The sequence below is a fragment of the Sinohyriopsis cumingii genome, chromosome 17 (assembly GCF_028554795.1).
Source record: "Sinohyriopsis cumingii isolate HCF-2022 chromosome 17, ASM2855479v2, whole genome shotgun sequence".
Taxonomy (NCBI): Eukaryota; Metazoa; Mollusca; class Bivalvia; order Unionida; family Unionidae; genus Sinohyriopsis; species Sinohyriopsis cumingii.
Genome location: NC_142977.1, coordinates 65,829,577 through 65,853,270, shown reverse-complemented (window position 1 = coordinate 65,853,270; position 23,694 = coordinate 65,829,577). Strand labels below are relative to the sequence as shown.

The window sequence follows — 23,694 nt, the reverse complement described above, 5'->3', positions numbered from 1 at the left end:
AGAAGCATTTTACGTTTTCTTTTAAAACAGGAATTAATTTGATTGTCATTTCAGAATATAGTCTACTTGGATATAGCATAAAGATCATGTTGATCAGTAAAATTATAATGGTATGGAACTAGGTCAGCATATGTACAACGTCAATTTGCTGAATTTCACAAGAAAGTCCTTCAAAGCATGTCACATTTTGAATACTGTACCATTAAAGTCATTAAATATACTAAATATTGCACATTAATACTGATTTCGTGCCAGATATCCCCCTCCCCCTCCAGTCATCGAAGATCTTGCTAGGACCTTTCTTTTCAGTCAATATCAATTTAATTACTGCTCCCAAGAACATATTCTAAATTGCTTCTGAGAAGGAAGGAGCACCACAAAACAAATCTTCAATCTCAGACTCCTTTGCAAGAAATACCTTCAGCATCAGCAGAAATCTATACCACATCTTTTTAGATTTCACAAAGGCCTTTGACTGGGTATGGCATGCAACCTTATGGACAACTATGAGGAAGTACATCAGCCTGGTGCACATTTTTGAGCACCTCTATGACAAAGCCACCAGTGCTGTCCTTATGAATGGCAGCAGAGAATGGTTTCAAACAACAGTTGGAGTCAGAGAGGATGTATACTGTCACCTACACTCTTCAACATGTTCCTGGAAAGGATCATTTAGGATGCCTTGCATGACCACAAGGGCACTGTCAGCATTGGAGGAAGAACAAACACCAACCTTCGTTTATGTAGCAAAAGAGGAAAAAGAACTGACTGACTTGGTTGAGCGCCAAAAAAACCAAACTGATGACAAACAACACCAACAGCATCAGTGTAGAAATAAAGGTCAGCAGATAGAAGCTGGAAAGAGTCACAAGTTTCAAGTACTTGGGATCACTTATCACAGATGAGGGCTCCAAACCAGAACTACTTTGAAGGATAGCCCAGACAACAACAGCAATAAAAAGGTATAGACCAAGATGTAAAGATAAAAACATTGCTTTTGGTTCCAAAATTAGACTGATGCACTCAATTGTCATATCCATCTTTCTTTATGCTTGTGAAACATGGATTCTCACACCAGATCTACAAAGGATTCAAACCTTCAAAATGAGACGCTAATGCAAGATCTTGGGCATTTCATACATGACCATGTAACCAATGAAAAAGTCCACAACAGGATCCAATGAGCCATCGGATCCAATGAAGACCTCTTGACCACTGTAAAAAAAAGTATAAACTGATGTAGTATGGTCATGTCTCAGGATCATCTGGACTGGCAAAAACAATATTGCAAGGCACAGTGCGAGGGTACAAAAGAAGAGGCAGACAGAATAAGAGGTGGGAAGACAAGATTAAGGAGTAGACAGACTTTGGATCTGGAGATTCACAAAGGGCAGTGGAGAACAGGGAAAGATGGAAAGAATTGGTTGTAAAGTCAACTGTGGTACCCCAACAACCTCTTGGGTTAAGAGTTTGATGATGATGACTCTATATATATATACAGTGTGTGTGTATATATATATATATATATATATATATATATATATATATATATATATATATATTTCAAAATTATTCCTAGATTGAGATTATTGAACAGAAAATTAGAGCACATCCAACCCAATTCTGTTGGTTCTGGTGTACACCAAAATGTTTCGGGGGTGTTTTTTTTGGTAAAATATCAGTAATAGATTCTTGTTGTATTGCTTCAAAGTGCAACTTAATTTATCATTAAAAGTCAAATTAATTAATTTGTGTTTTGGAAGTATATTTAAAGAAATGTTCCCTGTGAATTACACGATATTTTTAAAAATACCTTTTACAATTTAAAATGGAACTTTAACCAACTGCAGTTAAACGAACTTATCTCTGTAACTTGGGGTCGTCTACGAAATGGCAACATAAATTGGTTACAACTAGGAAATAATGTTCAAAAGTTTGGTTAAGTCTGTATTTACATTTTAAAGTGCACTGGAATAAAAAAAAAACAAAGGAAAGTTTTTATAATTATTTTCCATCTAAAACTAAAATGTAAGATACCATATCACTTATTTACTGTGGCTTTAAACTATAACACAACAGTGATTACTTTTAATAGTTTACAGGTGCCAAAGATTAAATAAATCACAAATGAGTGCAAAAATAAGTGACTTGAATAATATTGGATACAACTTCTATTATGTCTGGATATTCAAGAAATTAATAAAAAGAATAAAAATTACGTGTGAATTCTCTACAATATAGTGTTTTTTATTTAAAATAATGCAGCTGAATAACTTGAACAAAATAAGAGTTAAGAAAACAAGAAAGAAAAAAAACCAATAAAACATTCAAACATTCAATGGTGGTGTAGCAACAAACCAAAGCAACCCCAAAACTCCCAGAGCTGGGTGGCTATGGCCACGTGTAAACACAAAAATTAGCCATAAATCACCCTTTTCTTTAATTTTGTGGGCAGGGTTGGGATGGCTTCATGGCTGGTGTGGGCCCAATAACTTCTATCCAAGGATATTTTTTTTTAAATAGGCCCCAGAAATAATTCTTTTGTGGGCAGGGTGTTGGGAGCAGAATGTATTGCTACACCACTGTTTAACACAAATCTTGGAGACTGTTGCACACAAAAAAAATACTTACAACTTTTGACTTATTGTAACCTGTTATTTAAGATATGCACAAATATCAGGAAAATTACAGAAATGTTACAGCTTGGGCACATTTAAAGATAATATGATAATTTTAAATCATAACAAATAATGCTAGCAAAAGGTTATGTCACACATTTTTGAGAAGATTTCAAAAACATGTATGTCACATATAATGAGAAAATATATTTGCATTTTTTTTACAGGTAGCAAATAAGATGAAATTATTCAGGAGAACTTGAATTCATACAGCTGCATGACAAAGGTGGAAACCACCTCTGGGCTGCAATTCAGTAAGATTGTTTTCCAGATTTTATTTTATATAAAAAAAATCAATTTTAAATTCTGATAAAATAAATTTAAGATCATTTTATTTCAATTCAAGTCTTGGGCTCAGCAATATCAGTATGTGAAAAAGCTTGCCACTAGCATCCTGTTGGTCGGTGGTTCTTTCCAGTGTTTTCCCGTTTTTCTTCCACCAGTTATACAGGCCGCTATGTATGATCTTTCTGGTGTTGTGTCAAAAATCGTGATCATAGCATTTGTCAGGTGTTTACTATGCTGTCAGATGAAAGGAAAGTACATCGTTGCTGAAATTTGACCCGGATCTCGCCATTTGCATTCTGAGTCACATGACTATATAAATCTTGCAAGCAACATGTCAATGACATCAGAGGTCATAAAGTCACATGATATCAACAATAAACCATTTATAGTGTTGCTGTAGAAAAATAAATCGAACACATAAATTGCATAATCCTTATAGAAAAATGAAAGAACACAAACTTCTCAAAATATTTATTCTGAAAATGATAACCGGAAATCTGTAAACTTTGCAGCAACTAGAAGAAAACCAGATTCCATAGGCAGAGAGTATGGTAGCCATGAGATACCAACAAAAACATCACTGACACATGCTACGTACTTGATGACAATGGTTTTCTTCACATTGCTGTCTGCTGTGATACCAACAGGTTTCTGGTCGTTGTTCTCAGAATAAATATGTTGAAAATTTAGAGTGCATTATATTTATTTACAAACATTAAGTGACTTCTATATAACATTTCCTAATTCTATGCAGAACTTGGAAAATTTGTGTATTGTCAATATCACATGACTATTTGACCTCTAATGTCACTGACAAGTAGGTTGTGGGATTTGTATAGTCATGTGACTCAGAATGCAAATTGCAAGATCCAGGTCAAATTTCAGCAACGATGTACTTTTGTCTCATCTGACAGCGTATTCAAGACATGACAAATGCTATGCTCATGAGTTTTGAGAAAATAATACATAATCCTATCGATTTCATGCAGGCATATCTCGATCAAAAGCTGTTCAAGTTTGCTAGGCCAACTAAAAAGTGGCTACACTATGCTGACACCAAATGGTGTTGGCAAATTCCAACTTTTTTTATAGGCAGTTGACTCTGATCCTATACTCTAACATAAATGTCCAAATATAAAAAATGGGATGGCAAGGGTTAGAGGAAACTTGGACTACTTACCCTATACCAGAACAAGCAAGTTTACAATGCCTCATTTGATGCAAGTGTAAGACTTGAGTATCTTATCCTATACCAGAACAAGCAAGGTTACAATGCCTCACTTGATGCAAGTGTAAGACTTGAGTATCTTATCCTATACCAGAACAAGCAAGGCTACAATGCCTCACTTGATGCAAGTGTAAGACTTGAGTATCTTATCCTATACCAGAACAAGCAAGGTTACAATGCCTCACTTGATGCAAGTGTAAGACTTGAGTATCTTATCCTATACCAGAACAAGCAAGTTTACAATGCCTCACTTGATGCAAGTGTAAGACTTGAGTATCTTATCCTATACCTGAACAAGCAAGGTTACAATGCCTCACTTGATGCAAGTGTAAGACTTGAGTATCTTATCCTAAACCTGAACAAGCAAGGTTACAATGCCTCACTTGATGCAAGTGTAAGACTTCAGTATCTTATCCTATACCAGAACAAGCAAGGTTACAATGCCTCATTTGATGCAAGTGTAAGACTTCAGTATCTTATCCTATACCAGAACAAGCAAGGTTACAATGCCTCACTTGATGCAAGTGTAAGACTTCAGTATCTTATCCTATACCAGAACAAGCAAGGTTACAATGCCTCATTTGATGCAAGTGTAAGACTTGAGTATCTTACCCTATACCAGAACAAGCAAGGTTACAATGCCTCATTTGATGCAAGTGTAAGACTTGAGTATCTTATCCTATACCAGAACGAGCAAGGTTACAATGCCTCATTTGATGCAAGTGTAAGACTTGAGTATCTTATCCTATACCAGAACAAGCAAGGTTACAATGCCTCACTTGATGCAAGTGTAAGACTTGAGTATCTTATCCTATACCAGAACAAGCAAGGCTACAATGCCTCACTTGATGCAAGTGTAAGACTTGAGTATCTTATCCTAAACCTGAACAAGCAAGGTTACAATGCCTCATTTGATGCAAGTGTAAGACTTGAGTATCTTACCCTATACCAGAACAAGCAAGGTTACAATGCCTCATTTGATGCAAGTGTAAGACTTGAGTATCTTATCCTATACCAGAACAAGCAAGGCTACAATGCCTCACTTGATGCAAGTGTAAGACTTGAGTATCTTATCCTAAACCTGAACAAGCAAGGTTACAATGCCTCATTTGATGCAAGTGTAAGACTTGAGTATCTTATCCTATACCAGAACGAGCAAGGTTACAATGCCTCATTTGATGCAAGTGTAAGACTTGAGTATCTTACCCTATACCAGAACAAGCAAGGTTACTATGCCTCATTTGATGCAAGTGTAAGACTTGAGTATCTTACCCTATACCAGAACAAGCAAGGTTACAATGCCTCATTTGATGCAAGTGTAAGACTTGAGTATCTTATCCTATACCAGAACAAGCAAGGTTACAATGCCTCACTTGATGCAAGTGTAAGACTTGAGTATCTTATCCTATACCAGAACAAGCAAGGTTACAATGCCTCACTTGATGCAAGTGTAAGACTTCAGTATCTTACCCTATACCTGAACAAGCAAGGTTACAATGCCTCATTTGATGCAAGTGTAAGACTTGAGTATCTTACCCTATACCAGAACAAGCAAGGTTACAATGCCTCATTTGATGCAAGTGTAAGACTTGAGTATCTTATCCTATACCAGAACAAGCAAGGTTACAATGCCTCACTTGATGCAAGTGTAAGACTTGAGTATCTTACCCTATACCAGAACAAGCAAGGTTACAATGCCTCATTTGATGCAAGTGTAAGACTTGAGTATCCTATCCTATACCAGAACAAGCAAGGTTACAATGCCTCATTTGATGCAAGTGTAAAACTTGAGTGTATTTCCCCTATACCAAAACAAGCAAGGTTACAATGCCTCATTTGATGCAAGTGTAAACCTTGAGTATCTTACCCTATACCAGAACAAGCAAGGTTACAATGCCTCACTTGATGCAAGTGTAAGACTTGAGTATCTTATCCTATACCAGAACAAGCAAGGTTACAATGCCTCATTTGATGCAAGTGTAAGACTTGAGTGTATTTCCCTATACCAGAATAAGCTAGGTTAGAATGTCTTATTGTATACAAGTATGAACAGATTATCTTACATATATCTGAGTAATTAAAGGTAGTTATATCAAACACTGATATAATAAGAGTTTATCTAATTTATACAGTTATATCTTTATCCAATAATGATATGGATAATTTTATACAAGAATAAACTAAGGAAGTATGTCTCTATCTTTCTAGTGTAACATACTAGAGTTATGATATCCCTAACATAAATTACACTATCATATTGCTTAACATTCAACAGTGGTAAGTATCATTATTTAAAAGCATCATTAAACCTATTTACAACCAAACACACAACCAGCAAAGTCAGTTGTGCAGCTTAAAGGGAAACAACTATTCCTTATCAACAATATTGCTGGTGTAAATATAATGTACATTATGGAACCTGTACTATCAGAATTTTAAATTTCAAATAACTAGTTGTATAGATAGTATTTATACAACTAGTTATTTGAAACTGAAAAATTTCAAATTCCAAACAAAAAAATAATTTCCAAACTTATTTCATACCAGGTGTTATATGTCGTTCATTTTATACCCAATACGGTCTAGTTAGATATCTCAGATAAAGCATCAATGCAATAAAAGATGGCTATCTTACATGACTGATAATATGCATTTGTGATAAAATGGGGCTTTCATATTCTCTTTGTTACTGCTTCAGTAATTCGTAAAAATGTTGGTTTGGAAACAGTATGTGAACAGAGCAGTATGAACTTGGCATCCCTTTTTGTGGAAGGAAGGCTGGCATGGAAAGAAACTGGAATAAAAGTGATCACTATCTTCCTGATTCTTCTTGTCACTGACCCTTGGAAATCAGTTTTCACTGAGGAAAGGGCCTGTATGAATAGTATGTAAATACCTGGAATCAGTACAAAAATACGTTCATATCAGGAACTCTGTATTGTGATTTGTAGCAATATTAGTGACACTTTAGACATGATATGTCATCCAGTGGTCCCCATCTTGAAGGTATATTAGTCCAAAAATGTCAAGTCTACCTTTCACAAGCATCCAGATTTTAGCTTTTAAAACCAATATTTAATTCATATGGTAAAGTAAGCAATCTAATATTTGTTATGTCTGTTTCCAGATGTTAGGTTTTCATTACCAAGATAAAATTGCTGGCTAAAGTACATTATTAAAAGTACAACTATGGTTAATATTATATCATTATCTATGAACTCAACATTTACCTGAAATGGGGTTAACAATGTTGTGACAGGGTTTTGGGTTTACATCGCTGTGGAGTTCTACTCTTTTGATGATTATAACTAGAGGTATTTGTCAGGGTCATAACTCAGTCAACATGGGCTAAATATTGTTATTTCACAAATGATGAAATGAACCTTGAGCAAAACAAAGTACATCGCAAAGAACAAAAAAATCAGTACTTAATAAACAAGGCATCTCATTTACTTGTAACTGTTTCGTCTGAATGATCAAACTTCAAAACAATTAACACAGGAGTAAATCATTACAAAAGTTTAACATGTCGTCATGTTAAATTCTTACTTCAAAAGAAGAAAAAAATGAAAGATAGTATGGGACAGTTTTCGACTACTTGCATAAAAAATTGATTTTGGAAAGACCTAAAAATAGAAAATATCTTAACAGATAAAGAGAATATTTGCAGCAGTGGGAAAATAGAGGATTTGGAAAGAGAATGATCCTGAATGCCAAGCAATGTTTGACCAAGATTTAAATGGCAAAGTTTCTGAATTTTTAAATGACACATTATTGAATGGATTTCCACTGAATGTACTATGAACATCCCACTCACATGTCGATTGAGTCAAGAAAAGGAAATAATTTTATCAGTTGAAATGAGCCACGATAACTTTACCACAAGTAATAGATGGTTACATATATTTCAGATCAGGCACTATATCAAGAGTTCCAGCCTAAGTGGAGAGTTGCTGAAGTCAATAATTATGTTGCAGGGGACTGGAGCAAAAGTTAATTGACATATGCAAGGATTATGACAAATGTGATACGTATAAATGTGATGAGATGGTTGGTTTTGTGTCTCAGTATGCTACACTCTAGGTCATTCATGACAAAAGTGACCCATATAAAGGTGTGAAAAAAGCAAAAGAAAGATTCAGTTTTGATCTGTGCAAATTACAAAATCCATAAAGTTTATGGGTACAATAATTCAAATTAATCTGTGACTTCAGAGCCAACAGAAAGGCATGGATGATGGCACATATATTTGAGTCTTGGTTACAGATGAATCATCAAATGAAAGTGCAAAACAGAAAGATCTTGATTTTAATGATTGTTCTGCACACCCAAAAAGAACTATCTAATACAGGGTGGTCCAACTGCAGTCCCTCAAGCCAAATGTGGCCTGCCGGAATCTTTTGTGCGGCACACACTCATAAAAAAATTAGTTCTATAATTATAATGTACATCAGGCATGTATGGCCCACAAACTTTTCATTTTTGGTTAATGTGGCCTGCAGGGTTAAAGAAGATGGACCACCCTCAACTAATATGAAGCTGGCATATCTTCCATCCAAGACAACTTCAAAATTTCAGCATATGGATGCTGGGATCATCCCAACAGTTAAACATTTATGTTGATAAAAGCTTCTTTGACCTGTACTATTTTGAAGGAAGATGCATCAACAACATCGAGATAGCAAAACAGGTGACTGTGCTCGATGCAATTCAATGGTTAACTTCTACACATGAAGTAGTAAAACCTGACCAAAAATGCTTTCAAAAACATCTTATTACCCAACCTACCAAGACCTTTTCAGTAAGGCAGTCAATGTTTTCCATAAGTTGGATCAGTTTTCAGTAATGTGTACCAAAATATCATGCACTACTATTGTGAAGCTGGAAAACATGCATTTAAAAGTCCAAAAGTGTGATTCAAGACTGATGCAAGAACAGTAAATATTGTGTTCAGGTTGTAAAATTTATTTCAACCATAATTACCTCAATGGCAGTTTCACATACTCCAGTTCAAAACTCTATGCAGCTCAATGGCTTCTTGATATCTCTCAACCCGATGTAAACCTTTAAAAAAAATCATCTCTCCCACCATCTGACATACTCAAATCAACACATGACATCGATTAAACAAAACTGTTGCCTTTTCTGCTTTTTCCCCCCAAGAACATGAAATATTGTTTTATTCATCTGCACTATTAAAACTTTTTAAGAGGTTTACTGCCTCTTTCATCTTGACATGTTGTTTATTAGATGCCATTTGGGAAAAAATTAAGCTTGATCATGCAGATGTTCTGTGTCACATAATACACACAATTTAAAGTATTTGACTACATCGGTAAAGATAGTCTGGTTTCCTGACCAGTTCCACTGAATCTAAAATGAGACCCAGATCTAGATCAAACACAAACAAGCCAGCATTATAGACTGTACTGCAAACAATTGTAATTTGTGCCTTTAATCACAAGTCCATATTTTAAGGGTAATTTCCCGTAAAATCATAAGGGTTGACCGGTCTTTATACCAGGAAGACCCAGTGTAACACAACAAGAGGTTAAAGACTTGTTAAAAGAGAATATGTCACATCTTTTATAATCTGTAATGACCATTCTAGGTTATGTGGAGTTTGACAGCGACTTGGCACAGAAAATACAAATGATGGGGAGTCATCATTGCTGGACTGTGCTAACCATTCAGACCAAACTGATCTGAATCAGGAAACTGACTCTAACAGTAATGGTCCTTGCAATGATCAGACACTGGTCAAATATGATTGATTTAAAAAACTTAATGAATACATTCTACAGAACTAAACGAGTATGTTCTTATGATAAGTAATGCTGAACTTTTGGATTTAGTTGTGAAAACAGATCATTCTTTAAAAAGACAAATGGAAAGCTGCATACAAAATGACAAACAAAATCAGAAAAATATTTCATGCTTATAAATTAAGAGCTACTAATGTATGATAACATGAATAAGTCTATTCATAAGAGAAGAATAACCTTTTGATAATGTTTCTTTTAAATAAAAATATTAAATGCATTGAAATTACATGAAGCTTTCATACTTAATACACATACATATACTTCTCACAAATATAGTCCTCTCTAGAAAGGCCACCCTTCTTATAAGGCACGTTATGTATATTTAGTTTATGTTGTTTGCTTGACCTTTATCTGTTACTGAGGGTGGAATTTTTGGTCTATCTGACCACTGCAATGATTCTAAGAAGTAAACACGATCTTTACTTGAACTAGAAGTTGAAGACCTGGGTTTTCCATTGAAAATCCTACTGCATTTTGGGTTAAACAGTGAAATTATTATACATGACTTGGTAAACAATTATTACTTCCTGTTGAATATCAGACTTTAGGAATCTATGATCAGAATTTATAGTTGTGTTCAGTTATGATCTAACAGGAATTATTTATTGGAATTATTCACTGGAGCTGCAAAGTGCTTATTCACTTTTTGTACTAAAATACTATGTTGCAATTATTGAGGAATCATTCAAAGACATTCTGGACTATTGTTATTCATTCAGAACATACTATTCTTTTGGACATGTGATTGAACATATAGGATTATTTCGGATATAATTCACAATAATGTGTCTTTTAAATTTTCCTTTTGTATTCTAGAGAAATTAATTTATTGGTTTTACTCGTTAGTTTTGCTTTTTTCTGTTACATAGTGTAAGACTATAGAGTCATAATAGGCCATTTTCCCAGTGCAGAACGGTCACCTTATAATAAGAAAGCACTGTTTTTCCAACATTTCATCAAAGATCAAATCTGCCTGGTCAGTACAAAAGTCTTGATTATACCGCCAACCATATTTATGTAATTATGTACCTTCTACATAGCTGCCAACCTTCCAGGCTCACAATTAGTGAAAATAGGGATAAAAAGTCGTGAATTTGGGCAAGAATTCGTGAAAAATACCATGACAATAACTCCATCCACTCTGACCGTCAATACTACACTATATCAAATTAGCAATATAAAGCTAAAACACTACATGTATGCAGACATATTTATTTATCAAGACATGATACTGTGACAGACTTGAACTTCCTCAACTGCTTGATCGTAAATTTGTTTTCTAAACAGTTCATGCTTCTTGCCGGCTGGTTGATCTTGGCGACTAAAATTACTGACAAATTTTCTGCAGCGAAGGAGGCCCTAAAGTCTTATTTTTCCTCACTACAGAAAATACACTTTTGCTTGCACTGTTGCTGTGAGGAATGCACAGGAGCTGCAGCAATTTTGGACCTTCCACATGAAAATTTGGAATCGATTTTCGAGTCCGGCAACATGTCAGAACACGTTTAGCATGGTCTCCAGCTGATAAAGGTAGATTGTGATCGACAATAAAACTCACAAATAATGCTTCAGCGTTCGTAGCCTGCATTCCTTCCGCCACTTGTTTAAAATATTCCAGAGCTGAAATCTGCGAATTCTTAATTTTCCCAACTTCTACGTGTTTTTCGCAACCGACGTACTTCGTCACATCGTCTCTGCGATGGCACACTGAGTGCAAAAAGCATGATGAATCCGTGAATCGCTGAAAAAGTTGTGAAATTCACACCAAATTTGTGAGGGTTGGCAGCTATGCTTCTAATACACACAATTCTAATTCTGGAGTACCCACAGTTAAAATTGTGTTATGCAAAACACTAGTTATCAGAAACAATTTTTACCTCATATTCCCTAAAATATCCCTGCCAGGAACAGCCTGGGTTCACACATCGTACTTTGATACAGCTCATTTCACGCTTCATAGCATTATCAGGGTACATCTGCAAACAGGATATAGATTATTCATTATCCATGCAAGTCATTACAATTGGAGTTCTTTAATGAAATTTCATTTTGTAAAACCCGTCTTAATACAATACACAATGGCTGAACAATATAACTAAAACAAGTTAACAGTTAAATCTCTTAATCTACTGTTTGAAGTAAATAATACAATTTATACATCATTAAATTGTCAACAAATTCTGTATATGTAGCATATTTGCATTATATATTTGATTCCAATGTAATATGTACATGTACATTTTCTATCTTACATCCTAGTCCTTACAATAAAAAACATTTCAGCAAATTCATCTTGCTTGCTTAATTTACAAAAGAGGTTCTGCTAATGATTATTTTTTCATTTTATAAACATATTCTCAATATGTGGATCTTTACTTTTTCTTCATCTAATTTAACATTTGTGTTTTTCTATGAATGACCAACATCATTCTGATGCATGCCAAGTGAATATTGATCTCCCCATGATATGTAATGTCCTTCTCTCATCAGACAAAACGAGTTCATATTTTCCTCATACAAATGCAGTAACCTTTCTATTATATGCTCATTTTTCTTATTCTACCTAAGGCTTAATTATATAAAATACACTACAAGAAACAAAGTAACTGAATATATGTCATATTCCAAACTAAATACACAAGCGCAGATTCATCATTACACAACAACAACAACATAAGTAATGCACACATAACTCCGCCCAGATAAATTTGAGCTTAGTCACATGCTAGACAGAACTTTTTAAAGAAAATGGCAGTTTGGTCTACTTAAAATTGAAATTTAGATTCAAATTGTGAATGAATGCGGATTGCGACAACTTTTCCATTTTATCTGGAATGAATAGATTTTGGTATTTTTGTCGATTCTACGAAATTTTTTGATTATGGTCTGGATTTATCTGTGCAAATTCTACATGAAATACATCGGATTGAAATAGTGAGGGAGAAGCATGTTGACATCTGCAAGAGTGTTTCTGTTCTGTCATTGAATATTTGAAATCATAATGTGAGAAAAATATGAAGTTTTTCAATTGCAATTATCAAAAAGACGCTATGGAATTTAACGCATATTTCATTTTGAGCGCACTAATGAGGATGTAACTGCACTTGAAATACAGTCGAAATTACAGTACAATTTCGAAATGTGTAATCAAGCTTGAGAACCCATGACATGGCTCATGCAATTCAGATTTGCAGAACTAAGAAAGGAAATTCAGGATGTAAAACTGTCAGTATATTTTTGCCATTCTTATTACCAGCTAAAGAAGACAGTTTATGCCTTGTCACTTGCATGTTATTTGTAGGTACCCAGGCCTAAATCTGAAACATTGTAGTGTGACCTGCTATAGCACGCTCCGTTATAACATGAATTCAGATATAAAACGGTCATGGTGTGGCTCCCGAAATTTCATATAAATGTATTTTTCTCGTACATGAAAAAAAAATTTTCTTAAAAGTATGAAAAAAACTTTTATTATCATTTTGGGGAAGAGATCACGTATGAATAATACAAGATGATTGTGGCATGGCTCAATGTATATGATAAGATTTGCGGGTTGAGTACACGGTGTTGATACTATATTCATGCAAAACATTAGACATGTACGTATAAACAGTATTCACGTACATGTACCAATTTGTGGTTCTCTAAATAAAGTAAAATACTGCAAGATTTAAGTTGTAAAAAAGAGACGTTAAATACCTATCCTTGTTTACAATTATACGTGTTTTCCCATTGGAATGATTCATATTCTTTTGTATCATAGGTCAAGTAAAAACAGGAATATATATAGTCAACTGATATAAAAGTACTTTCATTGCTGTTTTAGATCAGTCTATGTGAATCTATTAAGTTTACAGTTGTTGTTGTGGGGTTTAACGCCATTTTTCAGCACACAATAGGCTATGCATGGCGGCCAGTATTAATGGTGGAGGAAGAACCCGGGGAAAACCCTGGAAAGAACTACCGACCCACGAGAAGCTACTGGCAAGCTTTCTCACATACCCACATTGGCTGAATCCTAGACTCGAACCCACGCAGGCAGAGATGAGATGGCAGTGATCAGTAACGGAGAGTGCTTTAGACCACTCGGGGCCCCAGTTTACAGTTGTGTTGAAATTGGAAACAATTAGTACTGATTTATTTAAACCATTCAATGGAATTACTAAAGTGCTCATTGACATTGACTTTGGATCAGTAAATTACATTGGTTTCTTGTGAATTCATTCAAAACTAGACATATCAGGACATTCAAGACTATTCATATATCAGAACATTCAAGACTGCTGGAACTTATTTGGAACATTCTATATTCTTGGACAATTTGTGACAGGCAATCTAATTAAAATCTTATCTCCACTTCCCCACATGAAGATCTGACAGCGACTTAATGGAATGCCAATCCAACCCTCCGACTGGAGTAGTACAACTTTATACCTTCATTGGGAATAAGCAACAAAAAGGGAGGAGGGGGAGGGGCATCGACCTGATCCCTATCCAAAGACTGATCATCAAATTATTGTGACCTTTGTTTTAAGCCTGGAGACCAGTCCCTGATGCCTGGAGTCTGATGATGGATGAGCCCAAAACAGATTATCCAAATGTGACTGCTGCTCTTCTCTCAGGAAGGATTGATTCATTAGGAAATGGACAACATGATTCCTGCATCAGAATGTTTTTTTAATTTCCATGTGTACCAGGAGATTTTAAAGAGAAAATGCCAAATTTATTTTTAAAGTCTGAAACTTTGAAGATACAATACAAAGAGAACATAATCTGAATTGAGGTATCAACAATTGAATCCCAGATGACAGCCTCTTCTGTTTCTAAAAAAAATCTGACATAAAATAATGAGTTTACATTTAAATGCAAACCACATAATAGACAGGTCACAAGGTTGAATATACATGTATACAACTAAGACTCAGTTCAGTTCTTACATGTGTAATATCAGGGTCTGGCCATATCCATCTTACCAGGGTATTTTTGGTTCTTTCATTCATCACAAGATAAATCTGTTTCCACTATGAAAAGGAATGGCATAGTGTCCTATTTTATTCCTCAAATCAGAGCTAGACACCTGTTTTCAAGCATTTACTCCTCCTCCTTAGAAAATTAAATCGAGCTCTCCCTAACAAAGACTTGACTTCAGTGGATGTTCTGCAAAAAATCAAGGCATTGACCATTGTCAAAAAACATTGGCATCAGAAGATGACGTCAATTTCAGCTTGGGGAAGGTGCATTTCTATCATACGAAGCCACCTGACTTGGCTTGTTCTTCTCAGCAGCTCCAATTATGGTCCTGACATTAGCAACAACATAATGTTCAAATGAATAATAATCTTGACAATTGTTTAATCTTAAAGATGCTTAATGATTTTCATTTCCAACAAATTTAGGGCATTCTGCAAGTTTCCACACGTATCCAACTATTTGCTCATTTTTACATGGGAAAAAATATAACTTTTTATAATCAAAATATTAATCAGTCATATGGAAATGTGTAAATAACCCAACATTAACAAAGATCTAATTCCAATAATTATTTTGATGCAGATATTAAAGCATGCTGTTTCCTGTTTGAGCCTTGAATGGCTACTGCGATAAATAAAAGAAAAACATCATGCAATAGTGAATAGTATTTAGCATGATTTTGTATGTCGTATTCAGCTTTGCAGCTAGCTGTCATGGCTAGGTGTACAGTATGTTACACACATGCACATAAAGACACAGAGACACACAGTTGACTTTGGAACATGAGGTCACAAGTTCATGCCCATTGGTGGGAATATTCCTTCTTTCTTTTTCCTCCATGATGCTATAATGTCTAGCATGACATTAATTTTCTTACCACTTATGAACTTTTCTAAACTAGATTTATAATTGGTCAAATTTTAATATTTAAATTCTGAAGATTGCCTATATATGTCAACATGTCATGCATCAAAAACTTAACATTTGACTAACATTAATAAACATTGTAGCATTATTTCTGAAACAATCATTGGTGAAATATTCTTTGAAACATAATCAGAATCACTAAAACTTCGATAACAAAAAATCTTTTTGGCTTGGTGAGAACAATGAGGCTACTATCTACAGAAAGCTTGGAAGTCGGGGAATGCTTGATATGTTACCAAAGCCTGTAAACATAAAATCAGGTGAATTTCAATATTAGAAAGTAAGCAAATAGCTCCCAAAAGACATAATGATATAGACAAATCGATACCTTTCTCTCCATGAACCTCTTTATAGAAATGCGCCCCCCCCCAAAAAAATCAGTTGAATTATATTTTTCAGCATGATAAAGTAAGCAAATATCTACCCAAAAAGAAAATGTAGTTAAAATGGTGCATCTCTCTCTCTCTCTCATGAACCTCTTTCTAGCATGCTTGTAGGGGTCACACACAGTAAACCACACTCATTTTATCAAGACCATGTCATCCGCAAAATAATTCCACAATAAAACATGTTGAGCAGAGTTATTCTCTGTGAACCAATGCAGCAACACCATCATCACCTTAGTCCTTTCAACTCTTTCCACCCAAACTGCTCCACATAGGGTTTTGAAAAATTGTGTGATTTGTACTGTACCTGATCTGCTTTCAGAACACTGAATTCCTCTTCTACTCTCTCCTCAAGATTACACTGGGGACACACTATTATCTGTCCACTTCTGAAATAAATAAATATCATGATCTCATCCAGATCAATGCCAATCCATGTTAACATGGAAAAATTGATTATAAATAATTTATAGCCTTCTCAAAACAATATTAAGAATGTCATTGTAATTTTTACAATGGGCCCAGAAGAGAGGCCGAAAAATTCCATTCCTCCCATAGACACTCATTACATTAGAAACCTACCATATTTACCGTATATATTCGGACACAATAAATTAAAACAAAATTCCTGTTCTAGAACTTATGGTGAAACTATTTTCACCTAGATCATCTCACAAGACTTAAGAAACGAAATAAATTTGCACATTGCAATAAAATAAACAAAATGCTTTTTTGATAACAAAATGAAAAAAAAATAACCTTGTATTGAGCAATAAAGAATAAAATATATCCATGAACTCTGTACATGTACAGTAGCGTAGGCATCCATACTGTAGAGTGTATCACATATGTCCAATAATACATGACCGCATATGTCTGATAACACACGCCACACTGTTCATTGACCTGAACATTGAGAAACAAATTGTGCTTAGATTTGAATATGTTATCCAACTGAAAACTGTATTCAACAAAAATGCAAACAAGAGGGAAATATTTAACTGATTGATTGAAGACATCTGCCATTCATGCATGACACGGTGTTAGGTGCAAATAACAAAGATTTGAATTATATCCAGATCAATTATATGACAGTATCTTGCAAATAAAAATAATTACTTGAAAATAAGATCACCTGAGTGTCAATGACAATCTTTTCGCTAGCTTCAATTAGAAAAAGTTCTATTAACACATTAACCCCTGGCGACGAGTTTAAGTGGCAGGAGGCAGTAGCCTTCTGCCGAGCTCTGTAGCATCAAGGTCTTGTAAAATACACTAAAATGGGTGGTATTATAGAGACGTAGACAGATGTAGCTCTACAATGATACCAAATAATCTGGAATTTCATATTGCACTACAAAATACAGAGGGAAAAACCTCATATTTTGGACCAAATTTTTTTCTACAAAAATTCGCCTGTGGCCGGAATTAGATTTTGTGTCTGGATTTTAGGCTTTTTGGTCTCAGATCTAAGGCAAACTGGTATGAACTGCAAACAGACCAATGAACCTTTGCAAAAAGTTGGATAAGACAGGCATTTGGAATAAAGAGTGGTCTCAATATGAAAATAATGTAGGATAAAAGTTAATTGCTCAAGGACAACTAGACAAGTTCAAAGTCATTGCACAAGTTTGTTGTTATTTTTTTGAATATAGAGTAAAAGCTCAAACTTATTGCAAAAGAAGTCAATCAGACTTTTCTAAATGAAAAAATGTATAGTGTCATAAACAGTTTGCAAGGCATTGTGACTATGTTAATATTATCTAAAATTTTATTTGGGATATCTATTATATTATCTTCATTAGAACTAGGAAATGTTTATAATCAGCTGATAATGATGTAGATAAAATGGAAACTCTATCTCTCTCTTGCCATGAACCTCTAAAGAGCATGCTTGCTGGGGTCATACAAAAGCAAACCATGCCCAATCTGCAGTGGTTATCTGTGACTCCTCTGCAGGAAACCATTGTGTGCAGAGCAATTTGTTAAGACTTGGCATGTTAACTCCATCAAGATGCATGGAGAGCTGATGGAAGATTTTTCTTAATCCTCTTCGTGCTCTATCCACCCCCACCATGGGGTACCAAACATTCATATGAGCTGTACTGTATGCATATGTGTTTATCTGTGCAGATGCTAATGTTGGGAGTATTGCATGGAGGCGAGCTGAAAATGAACAAAGTCTGGTGATCCACGAGATCTTTAATTAGTACTTCAAATCAAATCTGCTCCAAGTTAAATTGTACCCTACACTGGCTATCCATTCGATACAGAATCAAACACAAAATTTGTTCTCTGTGCTATGTTTCACTGTCAGACTCTAGTCCAACATACCTCACCCATGTGTACACACCAGCAAGATACTTATGCTCCTCTTCTGACAATCGTATTAAAGTAAAATGATTGGGACATTCCCAGTTTTTATCATGTCTGCCATGTGAGCATTCTGATTATTCCCACTACGTAAAACAAAGTCATATGGACAGTGTTCTTCTGCATACCAGGGCCCAGCAACATGGAATGAATTGCCCACTGAACTTAGACACAAAGACACAGTGATCACATTCAAGAGTGCTCTCAAAACTCAATTATTTCGACTGCAAGAACAAACTTAAAGACCTAATGTTTCCCACCCTAAATATTCTCAGTATGTTTTTTAATGTTTTCTAATTTCATGGTGTTTGTTTTTGTAATCATATCATTATATGTTTTTTATCTTATAGGTGTTGTCTAATGTTGTAAAGCGCTTAGAGGTTCTAAAGATTAGGCGCTATGCAAAGTCCTCATTATTATTATTATTATTACTGCAAAAAAAAGAAATTCCAGGAATATAAGACCATTTCTTCTTTTTAATTCAAAGTGCTGAATCTGATTTCACTTTAATCCTCCTGTAAGTATGGGTGTATTCTCACCTGTCTGTGTGCTTGGCCAAAAAGGGTACATGAGAAAGCTTGCCAGTAGTTCCCATGGGTTGGTGGTTCTTCCCAGGTTTTCCCAAGTTCTTCCTCCACCAGTTATACTGGTGGCCATGTATTGCCTATCATATGCTGAAAAATGGTGTCAAACTTTACAACAACAATCTTTATGTAATAAATTCCACTAAAATCCATAACACTTGATATTTTAAATCCACTGATATAAAAAAATCCATGAATTCAGCTATAAGTCACATACCGGGATATAAATTGTAGTTCAGAATGATCAGAATCACAATAACACAGTATGTTAATTCCATACGTCTTGTGTATACACAATTAATGCTAAGGCTACATTTTAGTGAATCATAGTATCCTATAACTTGTCTGGTACAAAGTCAAAGAACTCATTCTCAATGTGTGATAAAGTTCTGAAATCCTCCACTGTTGTCCAGATATTGTAAACTGCCAACTAGTCATTGTGAATATCATCTGACTCAGTTTCCCTGGCTTCACAGTCATATGTGGGTGCTTATGTAAAGGCCTTGCTTAGGCTCTGTAAGCAACACTCTGATCATATAGTCTGTGAGACCTACATAGCTGCCAACCCTCCAGGCTCACAACTAGTGAATATAGAGACAAAAATGAGTAAATTTTGACATGAATTCGTGAAGCAATCTTTGAGTCCCGGAATATTTGTTGGAACAAATGTTTAGCATGTTCTCCAGCTGATAAAGATAGATTGTGTTCAACAAGAAAACTCACAATGCTTCAGTGTAAGTAGCTTGCAGGTCTTCCATCGTGAGCTGAAATCTGCTGCAAGTTCTTAATTTTCCCAACCTCTATGTGCTTTTTGCTACCAATGTGCTTCCTCACATCGTCTCTGCCACCATGCCCAATGCTAACATTTGTGGCACACTACATGTAAAAAGCATGATGTAAATAAATGTTTGATGGCTGAATGCACTGCCCATTTTTGGTATATTCCAAAACTTCACTTTTTGTGCAATACATTTTTTTTCCCTTGTTGGTGGAGACATTTTCAAGATGTGGTGCTGAATGGTAATTCAAATCAGTATTTGAGGCACATGCACGGAGCAAAATTCTGGTTAGGCACCAGTTTCTCTCAAAAGCATTTGTAAAAACTACTCTTATACATACAGATTAAAATATGCTAAAATGCTTGCTACCGGGCCAAATGTATCAATCAGCTTAAGTTCCACTACTATTGCGAACAGCTGTACCGGACCGTTTTGGCAACTACAGATATCATGACTAGCGCTTAATGGGAAATCGGTTATTTGATTAAAGATTTAAAATAATTGAGAATTGGGGAATTCATTATTTTTAAGCATAAAGCACAAAGCCGTGAATCGCTGAAAAAGTCGTGAAATTCATGCCAAAATCATGAGGGTTGGCAGCTATGAACCTATTAAAAGTGGCAACTGGACATTGTCAATTGTGCAGCAAGACCACAGGAGTTCAAATAACCACCATTTGTAACTTGGCACTGAGCAAGTATCAAACTCACAGCTAGATCAAAGGGTTGGCAGATGGGAAAACAAAGACGCTGCCTTCACAAGCCAAGGGACTGAGGTCAAACAGCTACAGAATGTTGTAGAATTCTACTCAGCAGTGAAAAAATATTAAATGTGCCATGTGATCAAATGGATTCTCAACTTGAAAACAAAGTAAGGGCTGCCTTTACAAGCCAGGGATTATCAGGTCACATGCACATGCAGAAAACTTAGGAGATATCACTTGGGAATTAAATCTCACTTATGGAAAAGGAATATGCAAATTAAATCCAAAGTTCTAGCAAAACACAAATATCAATACAAATACAGGTTGTCTGGACCTACATGAAAATGAAAGCAGTATACATGCTAGTGAACACACACTGTAAACAACGTTGATGGATGCTTCAATTTGCAATGTGTAGTATTTAATTTGTCAGTAATATTTTAAATTATTAAAATCCAAATAACTGTAAATACAAGTGTTGTATACCTAATACCCTCATGAAATGGAAAAATGAGAGTGCATAACATGTATGCATTACTAAAAAAGAAAAGTAGAATGAAAAGGAAAAAAAAATGTAAAAGTCTTTGAAATGACAATATTTTTATGTACTGCAAACAGCATGTTTCCAACATTACCCTTAGACTGATAAATTTTTGGGGGCAAAATCTGCATGAATTAAATTTTCAGTTTAAAAAGTTGACTTACATGAGAATATATATGGCATTCAATAACAAGACATATTTAACAGCAACCAGACATCATTAGAAGCCTTTAGGTGAAAGCCTCAAGCCAATATGACTACTGTAGCAGCCATAATTGAAGCGATATTGCGACAAATTTCAGTTAGCACCAAGAGATATCCCAAGAAGTCTTTTGCTGTAACCATGTCATTGTGACCATCTATTCTGGAGGAGTAGTGATAATTAAATATTCAAGGTGGTCAGCATGATGACTTTTTGGACAAACCGTACACATGATGAAAACTGAATGCTGACAAGAAAATCCATCTAGGCAGAGTAACAAATTTTTCACAATGATCATATGGTGGACAAAGTGGATTAAAAGATTTGAAACGTTTTCATTTAGGACCAACTAGGCATGGTCAGAATTCCAACAGTAAAAACATCATGTCAATTTGAGTTACTGTTTACAAGTAGCAACAAGATTTTCAAGATGGTCACAGAGTGACACCCTTTTCATCTAGGACCAACTATATCTTGGGATGATTAAAGTTTCATGGGAATCCTCCTTTATAAAGAAAAACAATAATAAAGTTGTGCCAAGGGACAGATGTATGATGGACAACAGGTCATCCCATCAGCTAAAAGCTGATAATGTCTCCTCATTACTGAGCTCATTGAATGTGTATGTGCATTTTGTCCATCACCACTACTATCATCACCATGATAGTCATTGTCACCATCAAATTCAACCAAGAAAGCAAACGTAATAAATTTTTAGCATTAAATGACAAATATACAGATGAAAGACTTACCCAAGAACTTCAACAATGCATCCTTTACAGAATCTATGTCCATAGAAGCTCTGAGCAGCAGGGGGGGGGCGAATCCGACATTTTGTCCAATCGTTATTTTGCTTAATTAATACTTTCTGCACTCAGCGGATCCGGTGTAGTCAGCGCTGGTAAAAAAAAAACGACGACGGTCCATCCTACACGACGGTGACGTCATCTGGTTTAATGTACTTTCTGCGCGCCGATCCCAGCGTCGTCAGCGTCCGGTAAACACAGCGACGACCGCGTCGATGTCATTTCCCCCCCTGCTGCTAAGAAGTTATTTACAATGAAAATTATTTACAACTAACCGAATATTTGGTCAAGTCCGATACGATATCGTGTCCGAGGATCATGTAAATTTATCGTTACAAATCCATGTGGGGTCGACTGAGCATGACTAAAAAAGTTTCGAAAACCATTAAAGTCCATGTCACCGCCGCACCATGTCTGCCAAATATTTCGTAGCGTGTGTGTATCAACGCCGTTGAATACAGCAAGAATATTACAGTTGTCTCTGATTACTTTTGGAATCTGAGTGTATCGTTGAGTGACATATATCATGTCGGTGTTTTTATGCCTGCCTCTGGAAAATATCCTAGCTGGGTTTTTTTGATTGTCTAACATAACATCATCGTACACGACTAGATTGTTAACGTCGCCATTAATATCATCAATGCCTGGTGCATCATTGATATCTGTAATAAACTCAATAACATTTTTTTCAGCGATCGCTGATGCATTCTCGTTAAAATCTTTCAACACCTCGTAGCATCGTTGATCATCCACGCTAGGGGCGATTAAATACAACTTATCCCACTTCATCCATCTCATTATTAAATTAAGTAACAATTGCGTCTTGCCGGATCCAGATGGTCCGATGATAATCATCCGGATCGAGTTTGGTAACGCTGCAACATGCTTAACTGGTTCTCTCGTTTTAGTCGCCGAAAAATCAATTATATTCATATCTCTATACATAAATTATGGATCTATATTGTGTGAAGTGTAGAGTGCGTACTGGCACAAATGATATGACAACCGTTACAACAAGAAATAACAGATCGGCACTTACTGGTAAGTGTGTACAATGCGGTACAAAGAAATTTAGATTTATTTCTGCTAGACCCGGGGATGCTTTAAAAAAAAGTGAGGAGGTGATATTGCAGCCAAGTTATCAAAACTCCCCGGAACACCGTGGGCAAAGTATCCAGGAGAAAAGCACCTCCCAGGATATAGCTACTGTGGCCCCGGAACACGATTAGATATCAGACTCGATGATCAAAATCAGCCCAAACCCGGTGAGTATCCAATAAACGCTATCGATAAGGCGTGTCATGCTCATGATGTTGCTTACTACAAAAGTAGCGATCTGCAATAGCGTCATATCGCGGATGTAAAATTAATTCACGCGTTAAATGCTATTCCTGATAAATCAT

The 23,694-nt window shown here is 35.5% G+C and overlaps 1 protein-coding gene across 1 annotated transcript in view; it reads right to left on the bottom strand.

Moving 5' to 3' along the window:
* LOC149779139 (TNF receptor-associated factor 2-like) overlaps positions 1-22,284 on the bottom strand; it is a 54,438-nt gene extending 32,154 nt beyond the window's left edge. Inside the window, exons 1-3 of the mRNA XM_089939697.1 lie at positions 22,238-22,284; positions 16,611-16,692; positions 11,897-11,995 (exon numbers count right to left, since the gene is read on the bottom strand). Coding sequence (XP_089795823.1) covers positions 11,897-11,995 — 99 coding nt within the window. The 5' untranslated portion in view covers positions 16,611-16,692; positions 22,238-22,284. The remainder of the gene's footprint in view (positions 1-11,896; positions 11,996-16,610; positions 16,693-22,237) is intronic.
* Positions 22,285-23,694: the final 1,410 nt, after the last annotated feature.